General features: G+C 45.6%; 1 protein-coding gene across 1 annotated transcript in view; it reads right to left on the bottom strand.

The window, feature by feature from the left end:
- Positions 1 to 23,901, bottom strand: part of Antxr1 (ANTXR cell adhesion molecule 1) — a 197,312-nt gene that overhangs the window by 126,207 nt on the left and 47,204 nt on the right. Inside the window, exons 4-9 of the mRNA XM_057766193.1 lie at positions 22,661 to 22,742; positions 22,006 to 22,039; positions 20,586 to 20,665; positions 17,749 to 17,817; positions 16,391 to 16,471; positions 3,742 to 3,802 (exon numbers count right to left, since the gene is read on the bottom strand). Coding sequence (XP_057622176.1) covers positions 3,742 to 3,802; positions 16,391 to 16,471; positions 17,749 to 17,817; positions 20,586 to 20,665; positions 22,006 to 22,039; positions 22,661 to 22,742 — 407 coding nt within the window. The remainder of the gene's footprint in view (positions 1 to 3,741; positions 3,803 to 16,390; positions 16,472 to 17,748; positions 17,818 to 20,585; positions 20,666 to 22,005; positions 22,040 to 22,660; positions 22,743 to 23,901) is intronic.

Here is a 23,901-nt window from a genome sequence, read left to right as displayed (position 1 = left end):
CAACTACCTATTGGTTTCGTCCGGTCATAGGTTTCATTTTCTCTTTTATTTTGGTCAGATGTCTAGGGATGGCAAGGCTGGGCCATTCAGTCAGTGTATGTTTAACTTTTTAAGAAACTGGTCATCACTGTGGGCTTCCCACTTGGCATTTTCATCGCCAGCACATGAGAGTTCTTCTCCAATCAGAAATATCTTAAACTAAGGGGAGTGTGTGTGTCCAGAAGACCATGAAACATTCCACTCAGAAGAGGGTCTAACTGCAGGCATGAGCGTGTTGCAGAACACTGAGCAGGTCAAGAAATGAGAACACCTCTGACTTTGCTCAAATGAGTCTCCTTCAAGCATCTAAATTTCAACAGCAGACATGAAGGCAGAAATGGTTTGCTCTTGTATGCACCTTCCCTGCCTCATCAGAAGCCGTGGGAAACAGTGGGATACTCCAACTGTCTCTGAAATGTCATGTGAGGGACTGGTATGGCTTCCTTTCTAGAAGTGATGGTAAGGACTTTAAATGCAGACCAGACTGGATCCCAATCAGTTCCTGCCTGGAGTCCTTGCTTATGGAGTATGCGGTGAACTCCTAGCCCGAGAACCACTGAGCTCAGCACGGTGTGTGTTTCCTAAGTAGGGGTTCAGGTAGGTGGAGCAGCCTATAGATGGGCTGACTTTCCTAACTACACAGAGCTGGACACGCACGAATGGTTTATAAGAACCTTCAAAGGCATCTGTGTTGGAAGGGAACCAAATTATTTAAACGAAGGTGTTGTCAAAGCTGCCACACAGCAGGTGACTACTGTGTGCTTTGGAACAGGGACTGAATCAAGACAAGGGAGTGAGCAGAATGGCCACGAGTCAGGGGTGACAATAGGGGCTATTGAGTGGGAAGAAATATTAGGTCATTTATTCCCAACAACAGCTATCCTGGGCAAATACAGCGCCACTGTCACTAGGTTTGATTTCCCAAGACAGTACGAAAACTGGACTCCTTAAGTACATTGGTGTTTGAGCATAGTAACTGTATCTTTAAAAACCACAGTGTGGATAAAAGAGAATGCATGTGACCATCACTCAAAGCCTGCAGACTGGCAGACCGAACCTGGATGCGTTCTGCAAAGGTTCTGCTCCTCAGGCACTTGGGTTATTGACACATCCTTTAGTGACATGTGCTTTTATTCTCCTGTATCAATGAAATCAGGTTTTCCCTAAACCTGTTTGTATATGAAGCTGGCTATTTGAGCCCAAATTCTACCCTTAGTAATTATCCTTCAAGAACCTTATTTCTTTCTATATCCTGCTACCTCACACAGTACCTGCCACTGGACAGTCCACTCAGGGAATCTGACAGATCTCGGGGGCCCTAGTACTTCTGCCCCGTATGCATTAAGTTTATGTATACAATTTTTAAAATTGTCTCGAACACCCTAACAGTATGTGAGGGAGACTAAGTTATTTATTGAGTCTAGAATTATTGAGGAGGGCTTTTTTCTATTGTCTAAATGGCTATTGCTTTTTTAAATTGTGTTTTATTCTAGTTAAATAGTTAAAAAGTGGATGCCCTCTTATGGTTGTATAGAAGGAGTTAAAGAGGATCAAACAGAGAAAATCCAAAGGTATCGTTAAATGAAGACACTCATCAGATTTTACTAATGGCCTATTTAGTGCCAGGAACTCTGCTAGGCAGTGGGACATGGAGAGAAATACGGTGTTTAGGGGAAGGAGCTAATGATTCTTGAGAATGAGAAGCTGCCCATCCCCTGCAGGCTTTCTGATGGATCACAGGGCTGCTCCACAGCCAAGATTGCAAAGCCAAAGCCTGGGTTTTCATCACGCATGAGATAATTGCACAATCAAGGGACTTCCTTGTCTTCTAATTACTTTAAGTTCAGGATTATAAAAAACACATTGTATTCACACACAATACACGAAGTTCAAGTCCTCCGAACAGTCCACTCCCTTACAAGACACTTCCAAAGACTGACCTTGAAGTCTTCTAGTCCAGTTTAGGCTGCTCTGCATGGCCCTTTACAACACCCTGGCATGCGTTTATGTGGTCATATCTTTTGGCAAATTTCCCTCCCCTGTGTTTTTGATTTATTCATTTTATGTGTGTGTATGTGTGTGTGTGTGTGTGTGCGCGCGCGCATGTGTGTGTGTTTTGCCTGCATGGATGAGTGTGCACCAAGTGTGTGCTTGATATCCTTGGAGTTTCATCAGAAAAGGGCATCAGGTCCCTGGAGCGAGAGTTAGAGACGGCTGTGAACACCCTGTGGGGGCTGGGAACCAGGGTCCTCTGCAGGAGCAGCAAGCGCTCTTAATCCCTGAACTGTCCCTTTAGGCCACCCACTTCTTCCTTACATGGTGCACTGTGGAGCTCAGGCTGGCCTTGAACTAGCCATCCTCCTGCCTCAGCCTCCCAAGTGATGGGACTGTACATGTAAATCACCCCACCAGGATTTCTTTGAAGACATTCTCCTGGAGTATGCCCTGTGATGAACACATTCCCTTGCCATTTGTGCTGCCAAATAATCAATTATTTGAATATAGAAAGGAAATCTTTTCAAATTGCTTTTCCTTAGGAAATTAACACATAGCTCAGATAGCCACCATGTATTTTGCTAACAACTTTACATGCATGTGTATACATACCTGTATGTATGTATCACGTGTTCACATACGCACTAATATGTGTATGGAGTTTATACATATGTGCACATTTACATAAGCATTGATTCTTGCTAACATGTATGCATTTATTGTGATGTTGACACAGATTTAGTGTCTGCCTCCTTGGCCATTTTCAATGGCTCTAAAATCCAATTAAGAATTGAGAAGGAAATCCTTAAGCAAGTGCCTTGATTATACCAGTAAAATATGCCATAAGCGAACTTTTCTGCAGGATCTACTGTCTCATCCGGGTTGGGCGTCGATAATCAATGACTGGCATTTGGTGTTCAGAGAGGCTAGAACTCGAGCATCAACAGGGACTCTCAATAGTGAAAGACAAAAGGTTCAGGGGACAGGGACCCACAGAGTCCATTTTCATATACCAGCACCCAGCAGTGTGCCTGGCCCTCAGCAGGTTAAAAAGCCCATTACATGGCTGAAACAGAGCTGACGCCTGTGCATCGAAAGAGCATACCCTTAAAGTGGGAGGTAGCCCATACTGCAAAGGTGGCCAAAGCCCCAGTCTTCATCACTGGGAGATGATACTGGGATTCAAAGCAAAGGCTGCTCTCCGGAGAGTTCCTCCACCGATGATACATTCTAGCAGACCTTACAGTGATGCCTGGAATTCTCTACCACCATTTTGTGAGTCCTGGTAGATGGAACAGTTAGGCCAAATAAATATACTGAGTACACAGAATACTTAAGAACAAGATTCCAAGGGAGGCCCAGGGCTCACTGTGACCCCTGGTGTGATCTGTAGGGCGGTCACAGGTGGGGTGGTGTTGGGATCAGCCTTGCATCAAAGGTGAGAATCCAGTATTTCTATACTTTCCTTGTACTCATGTCCCGTGAAAGAAGGGGATTTTGACGGCTGATTTTAGACTTCCCGGGAACTGACATGGTTCTCCTTTCTTTTCTTTTCCCCACAGCAGATTTAATTAGCAATTTCTGATTTTTGTAGTCACACCTACCTGCCCCTTGTCCCACTTCTACACCCTTACACATGAAGCAAATAGAGATTTGAGCTTGAAATAGCAACCAAATGGAAGAGATTAACACTTAGTTTTCATTTACCTCCTGCACATATGGTAGATGGTTCAGCGGCCAGAATTTCGATGCAAGATTTCTTTAAAATCTAGGTGGAGAGGAAATAAAACAGTCAATGGTGGGCCTGTTCTAATAAGAGAGAATTAAGACAGAACTATGAGACAGAGAAATTCACGGACATCAGAGTGCAGGAGAAACCCTGGATGATGCACCACTGTCAAAACCACACGTTAATGAGCCAGGCTGTGCCAGGAGCCGCTGAGTGTCCAAATAGCTCTAAGAACCATTCATTCACTCGATCCTTCTGAATTTATTTTAGGCTTTTATTGAACCTGTTATACATGAGTCCTGCTGAACCAAGAGATTCAGTATGGCATTACAAACGCCATCTCTAAAATTGCTTCCCTGGGGAAGATGTGAACATGTCAACAGTTGGTAGGCCCCACTGAGATGAATTCTCAAAGTAGGCATCACTGATCTTGTGAAGATGGCAGCAGTTTGGCTTGGAGGATGGTGCCCACAACCCCATGGGGCTTTCCCTGTGATGTGACACACAATGGCCAGTCCTAAGAGCAAAGCTAAAGGGGCAGATGGAATAAATTAGAAGGGTCATGGGGTCCGTTGCAGGGATACTATGCTAAGGGTACCTAGAAAAGGCAGCTGCAATGGGACTTTAACAGAGCCATTGGATCAGTTGGGGGGCACAGCTGAGGAACATGCAGGGCACAGAAAGAGTGACCAGCAGAGAGGAGGAGCGAGGCTGGATGTGGCTGGAGAGAGATGGGATGCCCCTCACTACAGGCATGGCGGTCACACTCCTGTCAGAGCTTCCTGTCTGGAAAGTTGACCTGGTGCGCTTCGCAGCTTACAGTTTGCTTTCTCTTCCAGTGGACTTTCTGCCCTTGTTCAGGTGGGGCTCGTCCTCTAGCTGAGTCACGGGGGACTGAACAAGAGCCTGGGGACCATGAAGGCTCTGACGGGGCCAGGGAAGCTTCTCTTCACCATCTTTGCATTCTACCCCTTGTTGGGTACTGACTGACATTTCAACCAAGAAGTAGGGGGCAATGAACTAATCTGCTAACCAAAAATGGTTGGGGCTTACTTACTATGAAATTTGAGATGGCTCGGAGAGCTAAAATGTACCTACCCTTTCTGAATGTGTAAAAGGGTATTTGTGAAATCAACTAATGGTGCGATCCGGAGAATTCAGTTTGTAGTAGGCAGAAGTGTCGTTTAGAACCGGGAAATGTCCATCTGTTTGCATGGACGTTTACTTAGGGAAACCTCTGGTTCCCGCTTACGTCCCCCCTCCCCCATATATGATCAAACGGAAAGGACAGTAAACTGCAGCTCAGAGAACGGGCTCAAGGGTAAGGGAAGGGAGACGGGCACTAGCAGAGAGCTCAGGGAAGATGTGCGGGGGAGGGGGCTTATCTTCCGAGCAGTGGGGTTGGCGCCAAGCCCTCCAGTAGCAAGTACAGAAGAGATACTCAAGAACATCTCGATCCAGGGAAGGAAAACACACGAGTTTCTCAAGAAAGACAATATTTACCCATTCCAGGAAGAAATCTGGGCATCCTCAGAGCAGCAGTGTAAAAGGAAATGAGCAAACAAACTTAAGAAAAAAATCTTTATCTGGAGCGCAGATGATGAAAGAGTAAAGGTTACACAGCTACGTCAGTAGTTATGGCGTGGCTTTTAGGAGACGCTACAGCTGGAAGCTACAAAAGGTAGCATTTCTTTCTTTGCCAATTTTATTTTGAATCATTCTGCGTATGTGTGTGTGCATTCACGTGTGTACACGTTAGTTGTGAAGCCCCGGGACAACACTGGGTATTGTTCCTCAGGCTCTGCCCACCTTCTTTTTGAGAGTCTCTCATCTAGGCTGGTTAGTCAGCCAGCTCCAAGGATCTGCTTGTCTCTGCCTCACCAGGCTAGAACTCAGGTCTTCAGGCTTGCAAAGCAAGCACTTTACCGAGTGAGCCATCTCCCGGCTCCTCAGTTTTTGAAATGCACATTTCCTAGGCCCTTCTTGCAGTACAGCTTCCTGAGGTTTTTGTAATTTGCCTGCCCATGACCCTATCTGCTTTTAGCTTCCTCTTGACTCTGCACTTGGGTGGTGGTCCCCTCAGCTTTAGCTTAATCCGAGATCCTCCCTACCCCACACAGGTGTGGCCTCGTGCCTCACTCCTGCTAACCCTTGTCCCAGCTGCAGGGACATGCAATGTTCTGACGTCACATCTCTCTTGTGCATCTGTCGCTGTTGGAGTGACAAGTCCCTTCGTACTTGGCTCTGGACGCTTTGTCTCAATGCTGAGCTCTTAACTCCCCCTTGTCATGAGTCTGCCTTGACACCAGGGACAGCCCCAACAATAGATACACCTGGGGACAGGCACGTAGCTTCTCCATGCTTCCCTCTCCTAGGTCCATCTACCTTAGGCCTTTGGTAGTATCCTAGGACAAGATGCTGCCTTCCTCAAGTGGCCCACGACCTGAATGTGATGACTACCCTCCCCCACCTTATGCTGCTTTCCTGGGTCACTTTCCAAGTCTTCAAAGACAGATCTCCAAACAGACCACATTTAAAGAAATGGAGCAAATTCAGAGGGAGTGCCTCAGTAAACAGCAGCAGCAGAACAACACAGAGCTGTGTTTTGATGTTTTGCAAGAATTCCTCAGATTTCCCCGAGAAAGTTGAATCAATCATTTAATCATTCATAACTGAAGATTTCAAAACAGTATAAGAAGAAAGCCGAACTATTGGGTCTTTTTTCCATTTCCCAAAACAAGTAGATGACGTGTCTGCTCACGGAAGCTCCTGAGTTTCCATTGACATATCTGAACCAACCCTAACGTGTAACCAGGGTTTGGTACAACGAAATTTCCATGAATCTTTGACGGCAGACACACTAACAGGGTCTGTCACAATAAACACATGCTGTATTATTTTCTCGAAGTGTCTGCAATTAGCTGATAACTCTAAGGAGTGTATAAAAGGCCAAAATATGTCAGCCAAGTGCTGTGATTCAATCAAGTAAAAACACAGCTTTCCCAAACTTAATCTAAAACATCTGGGAGGGATCGTAACTGCCAGTAGAATCAAATTCACCAGGGCAGATAGGCAGCCTTTGTCCGGGACTATAGCTCCTGCTAGCTTGAAATATCTGGTGTCAAGAGGTAGAAAAGTCTTAGTGGTATGCGTGGGTTTTGGGGTGGGGTCACCCCTTGATTATCAGCAGCCCAGACAATACTGCCATCAGTCTGCCTGAACTGCAGCCAGCAGCAGACCAGTTCAGAGACTCTCTGAAGGTGAGGAGCTCGAGGGCCCCTCTCCTGCACAGGCAATAGCCAAGGGGTATGCATGGATATAGTGTTAGGTCCAAATTCCCTAAAATGGCAGTGATCTGGATACAGGGGGATTGCTGGATGATAGATAAAAACTCACAAGCAGCAGCCCTCAGAAATCAGTCAAATGGTTTCTTCCAAGAAGACCCATTTCCGTCATCCCTTCTTACCTGGACAAGTGGGGCACCTGGGTCCCTATTAACATGTGACTATTAGTTATGTACACCAAAGGCCCTGTGCTAGCTTCCCGACTCTCCCCCCACCACTTCTCCATTATGCCAGTTCCTAGGCTGTTCCAGTTTACAGGCTTCCCAAACAGTTTCCTTTAGAACCCGCAAAGCTTTTCCCTGCTCCTATTTTCTCTCTACTCCTGAGAGATAGCTCCGGCACTCACCAGTCAGCTCCTCTCTCTGTTCCCAGGAGACAGCCATGGCAGCTACAGGCTCCTCTAGATGCCTCTGACTGCTCGCTTTCTACCATGGGAGAGACAGCCATGCATCTACCATACTTACATCAAATCTTCCTTTCCACCCATGGAGCCATCCAGTTCAGGATAACTTCCCATTGGCTGGCTAAATCTGCCCAGTTCTCTAACACAAAAACTTAGCAATTTTCTTTAATGCCATTTTCCCCGCTACTCTCTAGAAAGAGTCAAATCCCTGCCAGTGAGTCCAGGTGAGCCGAGCATGAAGAGATCTGTGGCCTCCTTCACAGCCATATTACATTTTATAAGTATGCATGCTTCTAAGGGGCCGCTGCCTTCAGATCACACACACTACGTGGGTTAGGACTGGCTCTGTTCTTACCCACTCCTGTATTCACAAAGACTAACCCGGCACATAGTAGGGACTAAATATTAGATTAAAAAAGTGAATTCAAGAAACACTTTTTGTGTTCCCTTAATACAGCAACCTTCTCATGGCTTCTCTTTCTATTATCTGTGTAATTCCTGGGCCTTCTGAACACGAGGCCATTGTCTATATCACCGCTACTGGTACCTCCCAGTCTGGGGCTGCCTTCCCAGGAAGACTGCTTTGCCACTTTCCTCTCTTTAGTGGATAATTTTCCAGCCATAATGTTGTAGGTGGTTCGTTCTAGGGAGGCTTTCTTTTAAAAGACATTGCCATCTTTGCTTGGGAAACCCCACAGAGGTATCTGTTTAGAGGGTGGGACTCGGGCTACCCCAGAAGGGCCATACAATGTCACAGCTGATAGCAGAAGGCATGGGTGAGCCTGGAACCCTGTTCTTTAAGACAGCCCGACAGCCTAGGCCATGCAACTGATTCATTCATATTTTCTAGGTCATCTTGTGAGCCCAGATGATTTAATCTGCAACTTGTGAGTTAAATATGAAGAAAGTCAGACCCCATTCCTAATCAAATTCCACTCTACACTTTAAATCAATGGCCACAAATCTATTAACAGCAGACATGGGCCAAGGTCCTCGTCAGTCCTTAAACGCTGAGCATTTTACATATAGCTTTGTGAGGCACAGTGATTTTATGTGCTCTGGTACAATATGCCAAATGAAGAAAGCGTAAGCTAGGCATGTAAAAAGTTTGGGGACAATCCCCAGCCTGCGTAAGTGCAGCATTCTTTGTAACTTGCTCAATGGGAATCTGGTCTGAAAGCAGGCAGGGAAACTGAGGACATTGCTTGCTTTCCCACTGGACCATGTTCCCACCATGTTTTTAGGAGGAAAGCTCCGGTACCCCTGACCACTTGGTCCCAGTCTGCTCAGCAAGAGAACTGCTTATCCCCCAAATCCTGCCCATTGGAGCGCCCCACGAGTACAGCAAGGTTGCTTTTCAGAAGCCATTTATCTATGAAATCACGGCTGCTCTTTCCTAGAGAGAGGGAACTGTAGAGGCCAGGCGGGGAGCTGCGACTTGCTGAGACTGCTCCTGGAGCCTCTGCAGCTGTGGAAATCGGTGTGACTTGGGGCCTTTTAACGAGCAGAATAAGACAATAGCAGGAGAAATGCCTGGCCCTGAAGTCTGCAGAACTTTAATGGAATTAGTGACTGCTGAGGCAAGTGATTTAAAAAGAAAAAAAAAGCCTCTCTGCTCTACTCCAGCAACTACAGTTTGATTCTATTTTTATTTCATAGTCCAGCCTGCCAGGAAGAACAGAGCAGAGAATGCCGTCTCTTGTCTCTTACAGCTGCAATATTGGAAGCGTAGATAGGGTAGGGCTGAGGGGATTCTGCTCAGCTACAAAATGCCTATCTGCTGTTCAGTGTGGGTCTTCCCTGGGTCACAAATGCCATGCCGTCCTCGCCTGGTACCAGAAACAGGATAGTCGGGCAGTCTCTGGGATCATACAACTTAGCTTCTGTGGAGGGAGGGGCTGACTTATGGTAGGGAAGAGATCCCAGAGAGGCTCCCAGAATGGCTGCCAATGGGGGGTTCTGGGAGGGGAGAGCTCATGCCGCAGGAGACGCCAGGGTAGTCTCCAGGAAGAGACTCCACAGCGCCTTGGGGTCGAGACAAGTCTTGAGACAGGAGCTGGAGGGGCCCCAGAAGGGAAGCGGTTCTGAAGATGAGAAATGAGCTGGCTTAAGGCAAGGGCTACCCCTGTGGAGAGACTTGCTCTGGAATGAGGTTTTAGCTTCCTGAAGCGGGACACGGGGACTTCAGGGCTGTCCTGTGGACTCTGAGAGAAACCCTCAGTTCCTGGTGGGGGCTTGGAAGACAAACGCTGCCTTTGGTCAGAGTTTGCTAGGCTCCAGGCCAGATTTGGGGGCTACCTCTCTTCTGCCTTCCTAGGAACAGAAGGGAGAAAGCAGCACAGGATCTGGTTGCCATGAATAAAAATAAATTTCAATATCCTTATGGGCAGATGTGTCCCTGATTTGCTGATCCTACAGCTTTCCTGAGAGGGGGTTCTGCCAGCATTTGCTCAGCACTTGTTGATTGTTGATCAAACACACACAGGCTGTACACACTGACTCATGCTCCTGTTAATAGGAAGCCAGGCATACCCTTAAACATCGACTGGAGGGGAAACCTCTCAGGCACAGATGGCGAGGGCCAGTGGCTGGGCTCCCCTCCTCAGAACCAGACATTGCCCTCAACTGTATTAAGTAGGGACAGCTGGGGACAAAAAAATCATGGTAATTGGGCCAAGTGTCAAGAATCAAACCCATTCCAGTGCTCTCTGAATCCAGCTCGCATGCACTTTCTGGTGTTATTGTTCACAGCCATTTGAAAAGGCAAACAAAGACCCAGGAGCATGGTCGGATCATTGCATCATGGTCTCCCTGGAGAGTTGGTGATAAACTCAGGTGGTGGTCAGTGGAATTCCCCAGTGAACCACAATGAGCGGAGACAAAGGAGTGGGCTCTTTCTTTAAAATTTACCACCATATTCTGAAATAGCAAGTGGGAATCCTGCGAGGGTCCCGCGAGGGCGACTCTGGCCTAGGTGTGAGGTTTTCTTTCCCCCTGAACGGCAGCCTTCAGAACATGTGAATTTGATTACCCTGGGACCTTTAAAAACACTGAGTAGACGAGTTCACATCTTCAGTGATACCATCCAAATGTTCCTGACCTGGGAAGCTATGCAGGGCTGTGGCTGGCTAAAGCTCAGATGGAAGAAATAACAGCTTAGGAGGAACGCCTGCTTGAAGGACCGCAGAGTCTGATGGTCAAACTGTCCCGTTCTCATGAGCAACTGAATAAAAGTTGAGCTTCTGGAGGTGCTTCTAACCCAGTGTAGAAGGCAAAGGACTCCAAACCCAGCCAGTGTGCTCCCAGATTGGGACCTGTGGATTCTGTTACCTCCGTGTAATCACGTGAGTCATGCTGAGTCACTTCCTGTATTTGGTTTTCAGAGTCTCCCTCTCTGAAACGGAGCTGTTTCTGGCTAACACTGCTCAGCAGAGCGGGGGGATCACTCTCTCGAGCAGACACTGGCAGTATATCCTGCGTTGCTGCTCACTTGCTGAGTTTTTGGTCCTGGTTGATTTACCAAACCTTTCCAATACACAACATCCAATCTATTGCATGGCTTCAGTGAGGGAAGAATGATGGGATCCGCCCAGTGACTGAACTTGGTGGCTTTTATTTTTACATTCTTAAAGTCACAGAGAGAGGAAGAACTGTGGCGTCCCCCTGCCTACGAGCTCTGTACCCATGGGAATATTAACTGGGCATCAGGTTCTTCATCTGCAAATGGCAACAAAATATGTGCCGTATAGCAATGGTAGGCTTTTAAAATGGAGTAATATTAAATGGGGAGAAGAGGCATTTGTTAAAGTACATTTACTCCAACTGTTGACTTCCTTCTGCCCTCCTTCTCCCATAGATGGACACAACAGATTCTGTAGGTCTGGCAGGCAAGTGTTCCCTGTAAGTACTGGGAGCCTCGAAGGGTGCCAAAATGACCAAGCCAGGCATCAGAGAGAGGCAGCAGAGGACAGGGGTAGACCTTCCCCTGGGCAAAGAGATCCTGGGCCACCCAGTGTCTACTCTACTCTCCCAGGTGGAGAAGGTGGGGCTTCTGGAGACGCCGCTGGGTTCAGGTTCCCTGGCACACCATTCTGTGCATCAGGTATGACAGTTCATCCAACCTGCCTGTGGGCCCCCGCCTGGCCTGTAATTCAGAATAATAGGTGAATCTCCAGAGGGCAGTTACAGGGGGCCCTGGAAAGTTCAACAGCCAGTGACACCTCTCCTTCCTTGCCCAGGCACATACCCTCTCAAGACTGCTTCTGAGCACTTAGTCATCTCCCAGGGGATTGTGGGTAGGATGCCACCATGCTTTTCTTTCCTGAGCCTTGGGGAATGGCTGCTCTGTTTGCAGCCTCTGCACGTGGCTGTCTTAGAGCAATCCCCACGGCCTTCAAGACTGCCTGTCGCTTCATCTCATCTGTCAACCTTACACATCGCCCGTTCATTCTACCAGGCGCCTGCTCGGTAGTTCCAAGCCTGCACGTCAAGGTCAGCTACATTTTGCCTTCCAGGTTATCTTCTTAAAGGAGCCCGGACCACTGCCTCCCCCTTCACTATTCTCCTGAGGCATATGCTATTTCTTCATACCATTTGCTACAATTTAACTTCATATATTAGTTGTTTTTTTCTGGGTCTCTTCCATAGATTTCCTGGCCCTGTTGTTGGGACAAGGTCACTTTCTGCTTCACTTAGAACTGTATAGTCAGTATCTACAATAAGAGGTTTTTCAATCAGCATTTTCTTATCTATCTATCTATCTATCTATCTATCTATCTATCATCTATCTATCTATCATCTATCTATCTATCTATCTATCTATCTATCATCTATCTATCTATCTATCATCTATCTATCTATCTATCTATCTATCTATCTATCTATCTATCATCTATCATCTATCTATCATCTATCTATCTATCTATCTATCTATCTATCTATCTATCTATCATCTATCTATCTATCTATCAATCTATCTATCTATCATCTATCTATCTATCTATCTATCTATCTATCTATCTATCATCTATCTATCATCTATCTATCTATCTATCTATCTATCTATCTATCTATCTATCATCTATCTATCATCTATCTATCTATCATCTATCTATCTATCTATCTATCTATCTATCTATCTATCTATCTATCAATCATCTATCTATCTATCTATCTATCATCTATCTATCATCTATCTATCTATCTATCTATCTATCATCTATCTATCTATCTATCTATTATCTATCTATCTATCTATCTATCATCTATCTATCTATCATCTATCTATCTATCTATCTATCTATCTATCTATCTATCATCTATCTATCTATCTATCTATCTATCATCTATCTATCTATCTATCATCTATCTATCTATCATCTATCTATCTATCTATCATCTATCATCTATCTATCTATCTATCATCTATCTATCTATCTATCTATCATCTATCATCTATTTGTCTGTCTATCTATCTATCATCTATCTATCTATCATCTATCATCTATCTGTCTGTCTATCTATCTATCATCTATCTATCTATCATCTATCTATCTATCTATCTATCTATCTATCTATCTATCTATCTATCATCTATCATCTATCTATCTATCTATCTATCTATCTATCATCTATCTATCTATCTATCATCTATCTATCTATCTATCTATCTATCATCTATCATCTATGTATCATCTATGTATCATCTATGTATCATCTATCTATCATCCATCTATCTATCTATCTATCTATCTATCATCTATCTATCTATCTATCTATCTATCTATCATCTATCATCTATCTGTCTGTCTATCTATCTATCATCTATCTATCTATCTATCATCTATCATCTATCTATCTATCTATCTATCATCTATCATCTATCTACCTATCTACCTATCTACCTATCTATTATCTATCTATCTATCTATCTATCATCTATCTATCTATCTATCTATCTATCAATCATCTATCTATCTATCTATCTATCTATCATCTATCTATCTATCTATCTATTATCTATCTATCTATCTATCTATCTATCTATCTATCTATCATCTATCTATCTATCATCTATCTATCTATCTATCTATCTATCATCTATCTATCTATCATCTATCTATCTATCTATCTATCTATCTATCTATCATCTATCTATCTATCTATCTATCTATCATCTATCTATCTATCTATCTATCATCTATCTATCATCTATCTATCTATCTATCTATCTATCTATCTATCTATCTATCATCTATCTATCTATCATCCATCTATCTATCTATCATCTATCTATCTATCTATCTATCTATCTATCTATCTATCTATCTATCTATCATCTATCTATTTGGTGGGGGACAATGCTGGGAACAGAACCCAGGGCTTCACAAATGCCAGGCAAGCAGCTGTGAGTTACCCACCTCTCTGGCCTCTCAGTGAGCATTTGATGGATGAATCAGTATTAGCCCTTGCACTTTTATTTGGGGCTCAAAAATGCAGAAATCTCTGTGATCTGTTTGAGTCATCAGAAGCTGCTCTGCTATGTCATTTTAGATAATTAAGTCCGGTCCTATTTTATTACAAGAAGATAGCCAGTCACAGGCTAGCCATGGGAACGAGCGGGAGTGGGTGCCTTGGGCTGGGGGAAATGATGGCTCTTTTTTTCTTTCTGGTACTGGAAAGAGAACAGAACCCAGCTCTTAAAAGCAGCCAGCCAGCTCAGGCCATAATTATTTCTGTCTGACTTGAGAAGGATGAGCCCTTCCATGCTCGTCTCTTTCTCTGTCCAAGCAAACCAGTTAACAGCAGCCATAAACACGGGTTTCCAGTCCTGGGAGGATCAAAACTGATGTAATTCCCAGATAAATGCTCACAAGAAAGCCGCCATTCAGTTAAAGTTTGGAGCCTGAAGTCTGCAATGGGGACACTGTCCTGACAGAACTTGTACCACACCCTTGGATCTATTTCAGTTTGGGGCTGGGGGTGGTTTTACAAACACCCTGGCTCACACTGAGCTCGGGTGAGTTGTTGCTAATGCTGAAACATTCAAGGCCAACACTGATTCACACAGATAGAAGTGACAATAATTTGTGTAAGAATTGATTCTTGAAGAGCCCTGGGCATGTGGTTCATGACAGCTTGAACAGGGAAAGGAATCCCACCCTGTCCAGAAGCTGTCCTGGGGTGGGTCTCTGATTGGGCCATTGTCTCTGGTGTGCCTATGTAAATGGACAGAGAAGAGCTCAAACCCCAACACAAAGAACTGATATGGCAATGAGGATGCCAATTACCCTGGTTTGATCAGAGCATGTTGTATAAATGTATTGTGATATCACACTGTCTACCATTGTGTCTGTACTGAGACATCATGTCTACAGTTGTGTGTTCTGAGACCACATATCTATAGTTGTCTGTATTGAGAATCACACGTCTACAGCCACCCCACACAGAGTGTGCCTCATCTCCTGTGATCTCAGAAAGCTAAGCAGGGCTGGGCTTGGTTAGAACTCAGAAAATAGATGGGGCCATCTTATATTAGACCCCAGAAATGTACAATGATTACACGCTAATTTAGAATATAATAAAAACAAATGTTTCAGTGACACCACCCACTGCCTGCAGGTGCAGTTAAAACCCTTCGAAGCTTTTGCAGATTTGATCCAGGCCAATGTGCTGGCTATGTTCCCTCACCTCCGAATTCACCAGCAATCAGAGCTGTCCTTGTCACCCCTGGATAGGCTCCAGTCTCCTCCAGCCTCGGAGAAGGAGGGTGAACTCAAGCTCCTTCTCCACTGTGCCTCCCACCTCCTTAAAGGTCTTTCAGCAGCAATTCAGGTCAGCCCACCTTGTGAAGTGACCCTTCCCTGCACAGCTACAGGTCAAGGTCAGCCCGAACCCCACTGTTAGTGCTCCACAGGGCTAGGCTGCTGCTCCATGTGGGGTTTTAGTCTTATGTTCCCGAGTACGCCACAGTGACCCCAGAAGTTTCTGCGCATGTGTGCAGAGCTGATAAACAGGAGGAACTGGTTTGGCTTCCACCATGGTGGTTCTCTGGGGACAGAACTCGGGTAGTCAGGTTTGGCAGCAAGCGTCTTTACCTACTGAGCCATCCCACTGACCCATCCAAACATGCAGGAAGTTCCTTCCTTGTGGACTAATCACTGGGTTTGATATCCTCCATTTTCCTGATTCTTTCTACTTTTTCAGTAGAGTAAGTCTGTACATATTTAAGACAAGCATTCCCAGCCTGAAGTGAGACTGTTTTTCATAATCCTCGAAACTTCTGCTTACAGACATCAAGGTTCTAAAAGTATTCCTGGGCACGGGCTTCGGGATCCACCTTGGCTGACTACCGTGGAGTGTTGTGGGAATGATCTCAGAGCTGACTGGAACTGCGAGTGAAACTCTTACCTGATTTTTACTTTGTAATTATTTAATTTGCAATTTATGGGTTGGATGCTTTTTACAAAAAAAAAAGATAATCATATCACTGTGAGCAGCTGTGTTTAGTCATGGCTGGGTAGGCCGCAGGTCAGTCTCGCTCCGACTCAAGAGAACAGAGGCTGCCTGTGGTTTGGCTTGCTACCAGGGCAGGGTCCTCCTCAACTTGTAGGATGGAGTTGGCACAAGAGAAAGAAAAGAAACGTGATTGAAAGACTGAAGGCAGTAGATGAAAATACCTGTAAAGGAATGTTCTCCCAAGCAGAAAAACAACAGAGCGTGCATGGCGGGGGAGGGCGGGTTCAGGGAGAGAGAGAGAGAGAGAGAGAGAGAGAGAGAGAGAGAGAGAGAGAGAGAGAGAGAGAGAGAGAGAGAGAGAGAGAGAGAGAGAGAGATCATCCTTCACAGCCCATCAACCCTTCAGAAGAAGCCTGTACTCACTGAGTGGATTATGCCTTGAAGGGCCTGGAAGCCGTCATTCACAGGAAACACATGGTCTTTACTGTCTGCAATCCGAGCCAACTGAGAACAGACAGACAAACAAGTGCAGAGACGTTAGGCATGGATGTGGAAGGCTCGGGAAAGCTACCATGGATTGCACGGGCTTGGGGCACCCATGAGTAGAACCCAGAGGAACCTGGAGCTTCACCAGGCTCAGAGCCTCACTGAGGGCCCCTCAGCAATAATGCGCTAACCAGGGACCCCCTGGAGCAGGCTGAGGATGGTACCAGCTCCTGCATTTGTTTGAATCTCTTCCTTCTTGGGAGCAGAGGAAGACTACCCAGTTGGATGAACACGAGACTTAGGGTGATATATTTTTGATTTGAGGACAATGGCTTGTTTTTCACCAAAATAGCTGCTGGTAATTTTATTCAAATCAGACAACTTCAGAACCAAATTTAGGCATTCTCATAGAACCAGGCTGATGAAAGGGGTCCCACCTTTCACCCCTAATGCCATGGGGGTCAGGTCCACTGCTTCCTTCTGCTGTGTGAATCAGGATAAGGAGCAGCTGACCAGGGACCCTCAACATTCAGAGTCTTGGGACTGCCACAGCGGCCATGCCAACTTTAAAATTGTTTTTCATTGTTTTTTACTGATTGCAAAAGCAACATATTTATTATTTTAAAAACTTAGGAAAATTTAAAAATTAAACTGGAAGAAAAACAGGTCTATTCATAATGGATCTTCCCTCTATATTTGCAGTTTGGCATGTAGACTGTCATAGTCTTTTAATGCAGACACGTGTCCTTTTTCTAAGAGGATCTCAGTGCTTTGCAAGCCTGTTTATTTACTCCATGACTTACTGAGAACCCTGTAACAAAAACAACCCTGAGCCACATGGAAGAGCTCTCACTGAGGACATTAACATTTAGGTTTCTACTTCTGGGCACACTTAAACTATTCCTACATTCCTGTATAGAAAATGCATTACATTTTAATAAGCAAAAAAAAAACCCTGTCACTTGAAAAAGAAAATTGTATTTGTCAAATTAAGAAATTTATAAAGTTTTCTAAGCTAATTGAGACCTGTGTTGAGAGCTTGGTGACTTAATGTCACCTAGAAAGTTGAACAAAGGAGACGTGCCCTGGGTGGTCTATGCTGAGACCCCAGAAACTTCAAAAGATGACGTCAAACTCTTCACACAGCCAAAACCTTCTTCTTGCCTAGCTTCCCAGAGAAACATCCTGTTTACGGGTATGTATTCCGCAGATGCCCCCACTACGCTGAATGAACGTGCTGTCTGTCACTCCTGAGCTCAGCACATTTCCAAACAGGGGGAGAGCCAGGCTCATACCTGAGTTTCATTGAAATCCTTCACACCAACACAGTAAACGATCGCGCCAAGGTCCCGGGATCTGTTAGCCTGTGTGAGGAGACAAAGGGGATTAAAGGGAGATGCAGGGGCAAGTGTGGCTCTCTTGAGCGCAAGACGGCTACCATCAATGAAGGGATTCCCAAGCACCGACTCTGTGGCAGGTGATGCAGTGAAGGAGCAATCTAGACCCCAGGGAGCTCACACTCTAGTGACCACAAAAGCTCATGAGGATCAGAGGACAGTGGTTAGCGTCGGGGGCAGCCGTCAGTGACAGTTCTGGAAGGATGTGGGACACAAGGCACATCCAGGAAAAAGGTCCGCCTTTGCTATTCCTGAAGTAGGTTTGTTGGCACACTTTCTTCTTTGGGGGATGACAGCCCAGTCTTACAAAGGAATGTGGCCTTTGGCACCAGGCTCCTTATGCGGATGCTTGGCTTCACTCTGTAAAGTGTCTGGGGAATTAACTGTGGCCATCGTGCAGAGCTCACTTATCCTGGGATGTTTTTACAGTCAGCATCTTTTATGAACTAGAAGACTTTATCTCACTGCCATAGAGCAAAGCGCCTTGATGGTAGGTCCATATCTGAATAGGTAGCCAGGACCCTTGCCACATTGAGAAGGCAACCTACTGAAAAATATCCAGGTTTTGGCTTAGTGTTATAGTTGATATATTAAAGGTATTTTGATTTGCTTTGGTATTTGTTTTCCATATTTCCTGGGTTTCAGGCTAGAACACAGGAACTCCTCAGCACATGGAGCAGATGCTCAATAAATATGAACAATAAGCATACAGTGCCCAATATACACATACTGCTTTGATTGTAACTTCTCCTCTAATGAGATGTCAACCCACCTGCTTTTCACACTGACTTCTAGAAGGGACAGAGCATGACTTTTCTTCTCTATGTTGGGAACATTTCCTGCTGTACTCAGAATGAAATGAACCCCCTGAGACACAGGCTAGTCTTGGCCTCTCTCTATCAATCCAGGACTCCTCTCCTCTACCTGGGCTTTCTGGGGAGTTCTGCAGAAGGGATGATTCATGCGCTGTATCTTCCCTGGGAACGCTTTCTTGTGCTGGCATTAGGATGCTGAGCACTTTCCAAGTCTGTATGCGCCATACCTAAAATTGCTTCCAGCTAACGTCTGCTTCGAGCCCCTCACACTCATCTTTTGCTTTATTCCAGTTCTTTCCTTATTAGGGGTTTTATTTTATGTGGCGGTTATTTAGTGCCTAAATAAGCCATTTTTCATTCCGTCACATATTTAAGTTTAGAACACAGAAACGTACTACTCCCCAGATGCTCAGGGCATCTGTCATGTTAGCTTGTGTTTCCCATGCCAGGCATGTGCTCCTGGGAGAGGGAAGAAAGGAAAGCATTTCATGGAAGAGCCCAGCAACTGCGCCTCACTCTCTTGTGTGTCTCTAGAGCATAGCCAAGTCCAGACTCGGAATGAACAAACACACTACTTCACACTTGTGGATGGAGTTCAGTTTAAGCTAAACAGTAGTCAGAAGACCCAGGGACTGCAATGCTGCCACTGATGTCTTCCAGTAGCATCTGACCCCCCGCCCCCTCCCCCTGCCCCCTTTGTATCTTTTCCCTTCTGTGTGCTTTTCTGCCTGGGCCTGAGTGAGCCTGTGTCTGTACATCTGTAGGCTCATCCACTGGGACATAGGTCACCAACCAGTGACCACACCTCTGAAGAAAAATAACTTTCTCTCCAAACAGCCATCAACACCAATATCTCCTCAGCTAGCAGGTGAGGCCTTGGGAGTCCATCCTCTTGGGGAATAATTTTTGAAAGCTTAAGGAAACAGAAAAGAGGGCCGCAAAGATGGCTCACAGTGTGCAAGGCTCTTCCAAAAGACCCCCAAACTGATTCTCAGCACCCACATCAGACAACTCACAACAAATTCCAGCTCCACGGGAGTTCAACACCTCTGGCACCCACACTCTCACGGTGGTTCACAACCATTCATAACTCCAATGCTGGGGATCTGGCACCCTCTTTGGACTTCCACAGGCACTGGACACACACACACACAGTGCAATACATACATGCAGGCAAAATCCTCATACACAGAAAATAAAAATTTTAAGCCTTTTAAAGATACAGTGAAGATAAATCTTAGAAAAGGGGAGGGAAAGAGAAAAACAGGAGACAGCAAAGAGTGTCCCACCCCCTCTGTTCAGCTTCGCTTCCTGAATCGGTTTTGTTGTTGTTGTTTATTTGTTTGTTTTGTTTGTTTTTAGAGACAAGGTTTCTCTGTGTAGCCCTGACTGTCTTGGAACTTGCTCCACAGATCAGGCTGGCCTCGAACTCACAGAGCTCCTCCTGCTTCTGCCTCCCAGGCATGTACCGCCACCACCGCCTGGACGGAGAATCTGAATGTCACTCTGGTGACCTGGTTCTTATGTACCTCAAGAAGCCCTGTCTCCATTTCAGTAGAAAATCTGAGGGGAAAGGAAGAAAACTGGTACTAACACTTTCTGTTTAAAACTCTTGTGTGACCCTTAATAAGCTGCTAAAATAATACATTCCTTCAGTAAAGGCACAGTAGATTTTTTTTGAAAGGAGAAAAGTGTTTACCATGTGTGAGATGTGAAAATTCACATAAAAATGAAGTATTATGATGATTTTTACACTTGAGACAGTCCCATTCAGGTTTTTACCAAGAACGACTGTTGTTTTGTCTGAATACAGAGAAAGACCTGGTCTCTCCACACATGCCAGGCACACACTACATACTCTAGCACTGAGCTGCAAGCCTGGTTCCGTTTCCACACTGAGACACAGCGGCTGTTACTCACCTCCCGCTCTGAGTAGAAGAAGAGATCTTCATGCAGCTCCCCGTCCGTCAGTGCGATGATGACACTTGCTGTCCTGTATCCTGCTCAGAAACAGCAGAGACCTTGTTTATCCTGGACTCCAGGACACTCCACAGAGACCCGTCGCTTATCCTGTACCCACAGGACACCCCACAGAGACCTCTCACTTATCCTGTACCTCCAGGACACCCCACAGAGACCCCTTTGCTTATCCTGTACCCCCAGGACACCCCACAGAGACCCCTCGCTTATCCTATACCCCAGGACACCCCCACAGAGACCTCTCGCTTATTCTGTACCCCAGGACACCCCCACAGAGATCTCTTGCTTACCCTGTACCCCCAGGACACACCCACACATTCCTGAGATTTTATCTCTTTTTTAAGTCCAATCACTGAAAATGAACACGGTAAGAGTCGTCAGTCTTGTATTGGAGTGTGGGGCAACTCTAACGTGATCTTTTTACGATCAGATTTCTCTATTTCCCGGTCTCATCTCAACATATAGGCTGACCAGGTGACATGGTTGCTGAAACACTCAGTCACTGCCAACAGCCCCTGTGGCCAAAGGTCACCAGGCCTGGGGCAAATTCCACACTTGGACTATAGTAGCTCTTCTTGAATGCCATAGCCGACCACATACACCACACTTGCCAAAACATAATATTTATCAGAATTTGCAAGCTGACCAGAAGTATTACAGCTGTTGGCAAAATTCTACTGGAATTCTTCCAATTATATTTAGACTTCCAGTAACAGCACTTACAATTGATTTTCTGGGCAAGTTTGGGCCTACCTTATGTGCCTCAGTTTAATTACAGTCAAACAGGAAGTGGTTATTAGGAGGAAAGTCCCCACAGTTACACGGAATCCCACTGAAGAGACTGGTGTGACATACTGGAGTGCTCTCCACGAGGGAGACCAACAGCAGCCAGAGTGATGGTGATGTCCCTTTCTGAGGACTTAGTAAGAATACTTTAGACATTTATATTTAAACTAAGGGAAGTCTCAGTCAAACTTTATCTAAATACCAGATTCGACCACAGGAGCTCAGAGAGAAACAAGGTAATTAAATCTGACACAAAAATCCAAGACCTTACTAGCCCATCCAAGTATTTATTAATTTAATAAATTCATCATGCAAAACTATTCATGTGAATTGTAGATTGTAGCCATAACGGGATCTTGATTGTTTTTAAATAATGTTTCCTGGCACAGCCTGGCAGAATTTGATTTGATAAATGCCACCTTTCTAGGCACTTGTTCTTATTTCTTCTTTGATAAAATGAATATACAGGATTTATGAACCATGTCACACATGTACTTCGTGTAAAAATTCCCTTTCAGAAGCAAACGCTGAGCTATGAGACCCTTTATCATGTGACTTTATGTTACAATCTTACCTTGACTGTTTTCATAGTAAATCTGCTCGCTGGCCTGAAAAACACACGGAGAAGCCATTAGAACATTAGCCTCAAATGCTGCTTGCCAGTCCAGTATCATGCAAGGAGGCCAGCCTGGCTGCATGCAGGGAGGTCAGCCTGGCAGCATGCATGGACAGATGATGTTGCTTGTCTGCAGCCAGGGCTGTCTCGATTCTTAATGTGACTCGCCCGGGTCTCAAAGTGACAGTGCTGACATTCAGGTAAAGTGATTCTCACCCTTGAGTCAGCTAACTGTTGACATGGGTGGAGATCTTCTCAGAGTCTTGGAAAGATTTCCTTAAAGCCAAAGGTACTGAAATTCCATCTCAGCCATTGTGGTTGCCAGCCATGAAAGACACTTTGGGAATTGAGGGACTTGCGTGTGGCATAGTTCCTGAGTGACATCTAAGTACTGGCTAACAAACCATTTGTGGGTGTCAGTTAAGGAGGAAAAATCCATTCCCTTAGTGCATTTGAGGGCAGTTGTCAGGGAGCTTATGGGGGAAACTGGGCTTTCTTATCTGTGGCCCTTATCAGTCCCCCTAACACACATGCTTTATCTCATCGGCCATCTCTGTGCTGGATCCCAATGTGATGCTTTATACTGAAGAGTTGAAAATTGTCCTGAAATTACCCTTTCAAATCCTTCATGCATGTAAGTGTCTCCTCCTGGCAGAACTTTCTGGAGTTCTTCTAGGCCTTGTCGGATCTGTTCCCTGAAACCCAAAAGTATCTTGTTAGCCTCATGAGAAGAGAGTATTTTCACCTTGCTGCTGACAGCATAGGCACCAGTTTGCTTTCCGTACACATGCTGGGTTGCTCCAATAGCTCCCCGAACTCTCCAGTGGGCATTATCCATCCGGAGCCAGTCAAAGCTAGGGAAGGATGAGTTAGATTTCATCAACGGGAGGACCCTTTCACAAGGATCTCCCCTGACTTTTAAGATGGTCCTCTTTGGTAACACGGACAAAGCTTTCTTTCAACACTGGAAATTAACCTTAGAATGTTCCTGCTCCTAACGGGACACACAGTCACACAGGTGGAGGCACAGATGGCTTCTGTGAGCCAGGGAGGGATGAGCACCAAGAAACAAGGAGAAACCAGAAAGAGGCCACCTTAAGATGCAGCTAGGAGGAATCCGAGCAAACGCTGCCAAAGGAAACCGCGCAGTCAGCTTTGAAAGCAAAAAGGAACTTGGAATCCATACTTCCCATACTAGCAGGAGCGATTGTTTGGGCAAGGTGATGGTGGGGGAAGGAAAAGGAAGTGAGACAGAGGATGGGAGAGAGCTGGAGTGGCATCTGGAGCCACAGAGTCTTGCAGACCGCTCATGCGGGATGGTAAGACACGCATTCACGTTCCTAGCTCTGCAGTAGAACCGTGCTACGCCAGAGCCTCTGAGCCCTAACCCCACTCCTGTGCTACAAGCCTGTGAGAGGGTAAACCAGGAAGAAAGAGCCTAACTTTCCGGGGGAACATGATATGCTAACCCAAATCACAGATGCTGATCTTGCCTCCCGATAACCTCTCCGTGTGGGTGCTGCTGTCCCTGCAGCCCAGAGATAAAGAGGGCAAGAGGGGAGCAGAGACTGGGAGTCGAAGCTGCTGCCTCTGGGCTTCCTGGTTCGGAGTTCCACAGACAGGCTCTGCTGAGGATGGGTGGTATGATGTTCCCAGCACTCAGGCCTTGTGGTAGCTCTTCAGTTCCACAGCTACGACCCTGAATCACAACCCCCGCCCCCCAGGAGCCTGTCCAAGGCCTCATGACCAGCCAGTGCCAGGGGTGAGATAGGAGCCTGGAGTCCTATGATTAGGGGCACTGAGAAGCTTTTTCTTGAATGGGTGAGCCAATGAGTGGAACACAGCTGTTTATCC

This window comes from Chionomys nivalis, chromosome 1, assembly GCF_950005125.1.
Source record: "Chionomys nivalis chromosome 1, mChiNiv1.1, whole genome shotgun sequence".
In the NCBI taxonomy this organism is placed as follows: Eukaryota; Metazoa; Chordata; class Mammalia; order Rodentia; family Cricetidae; genus Chionomys; species Chionomys nivalis.
This window is presented reverse-complemented; position numbering and strand designations above follow the sequence as displayed.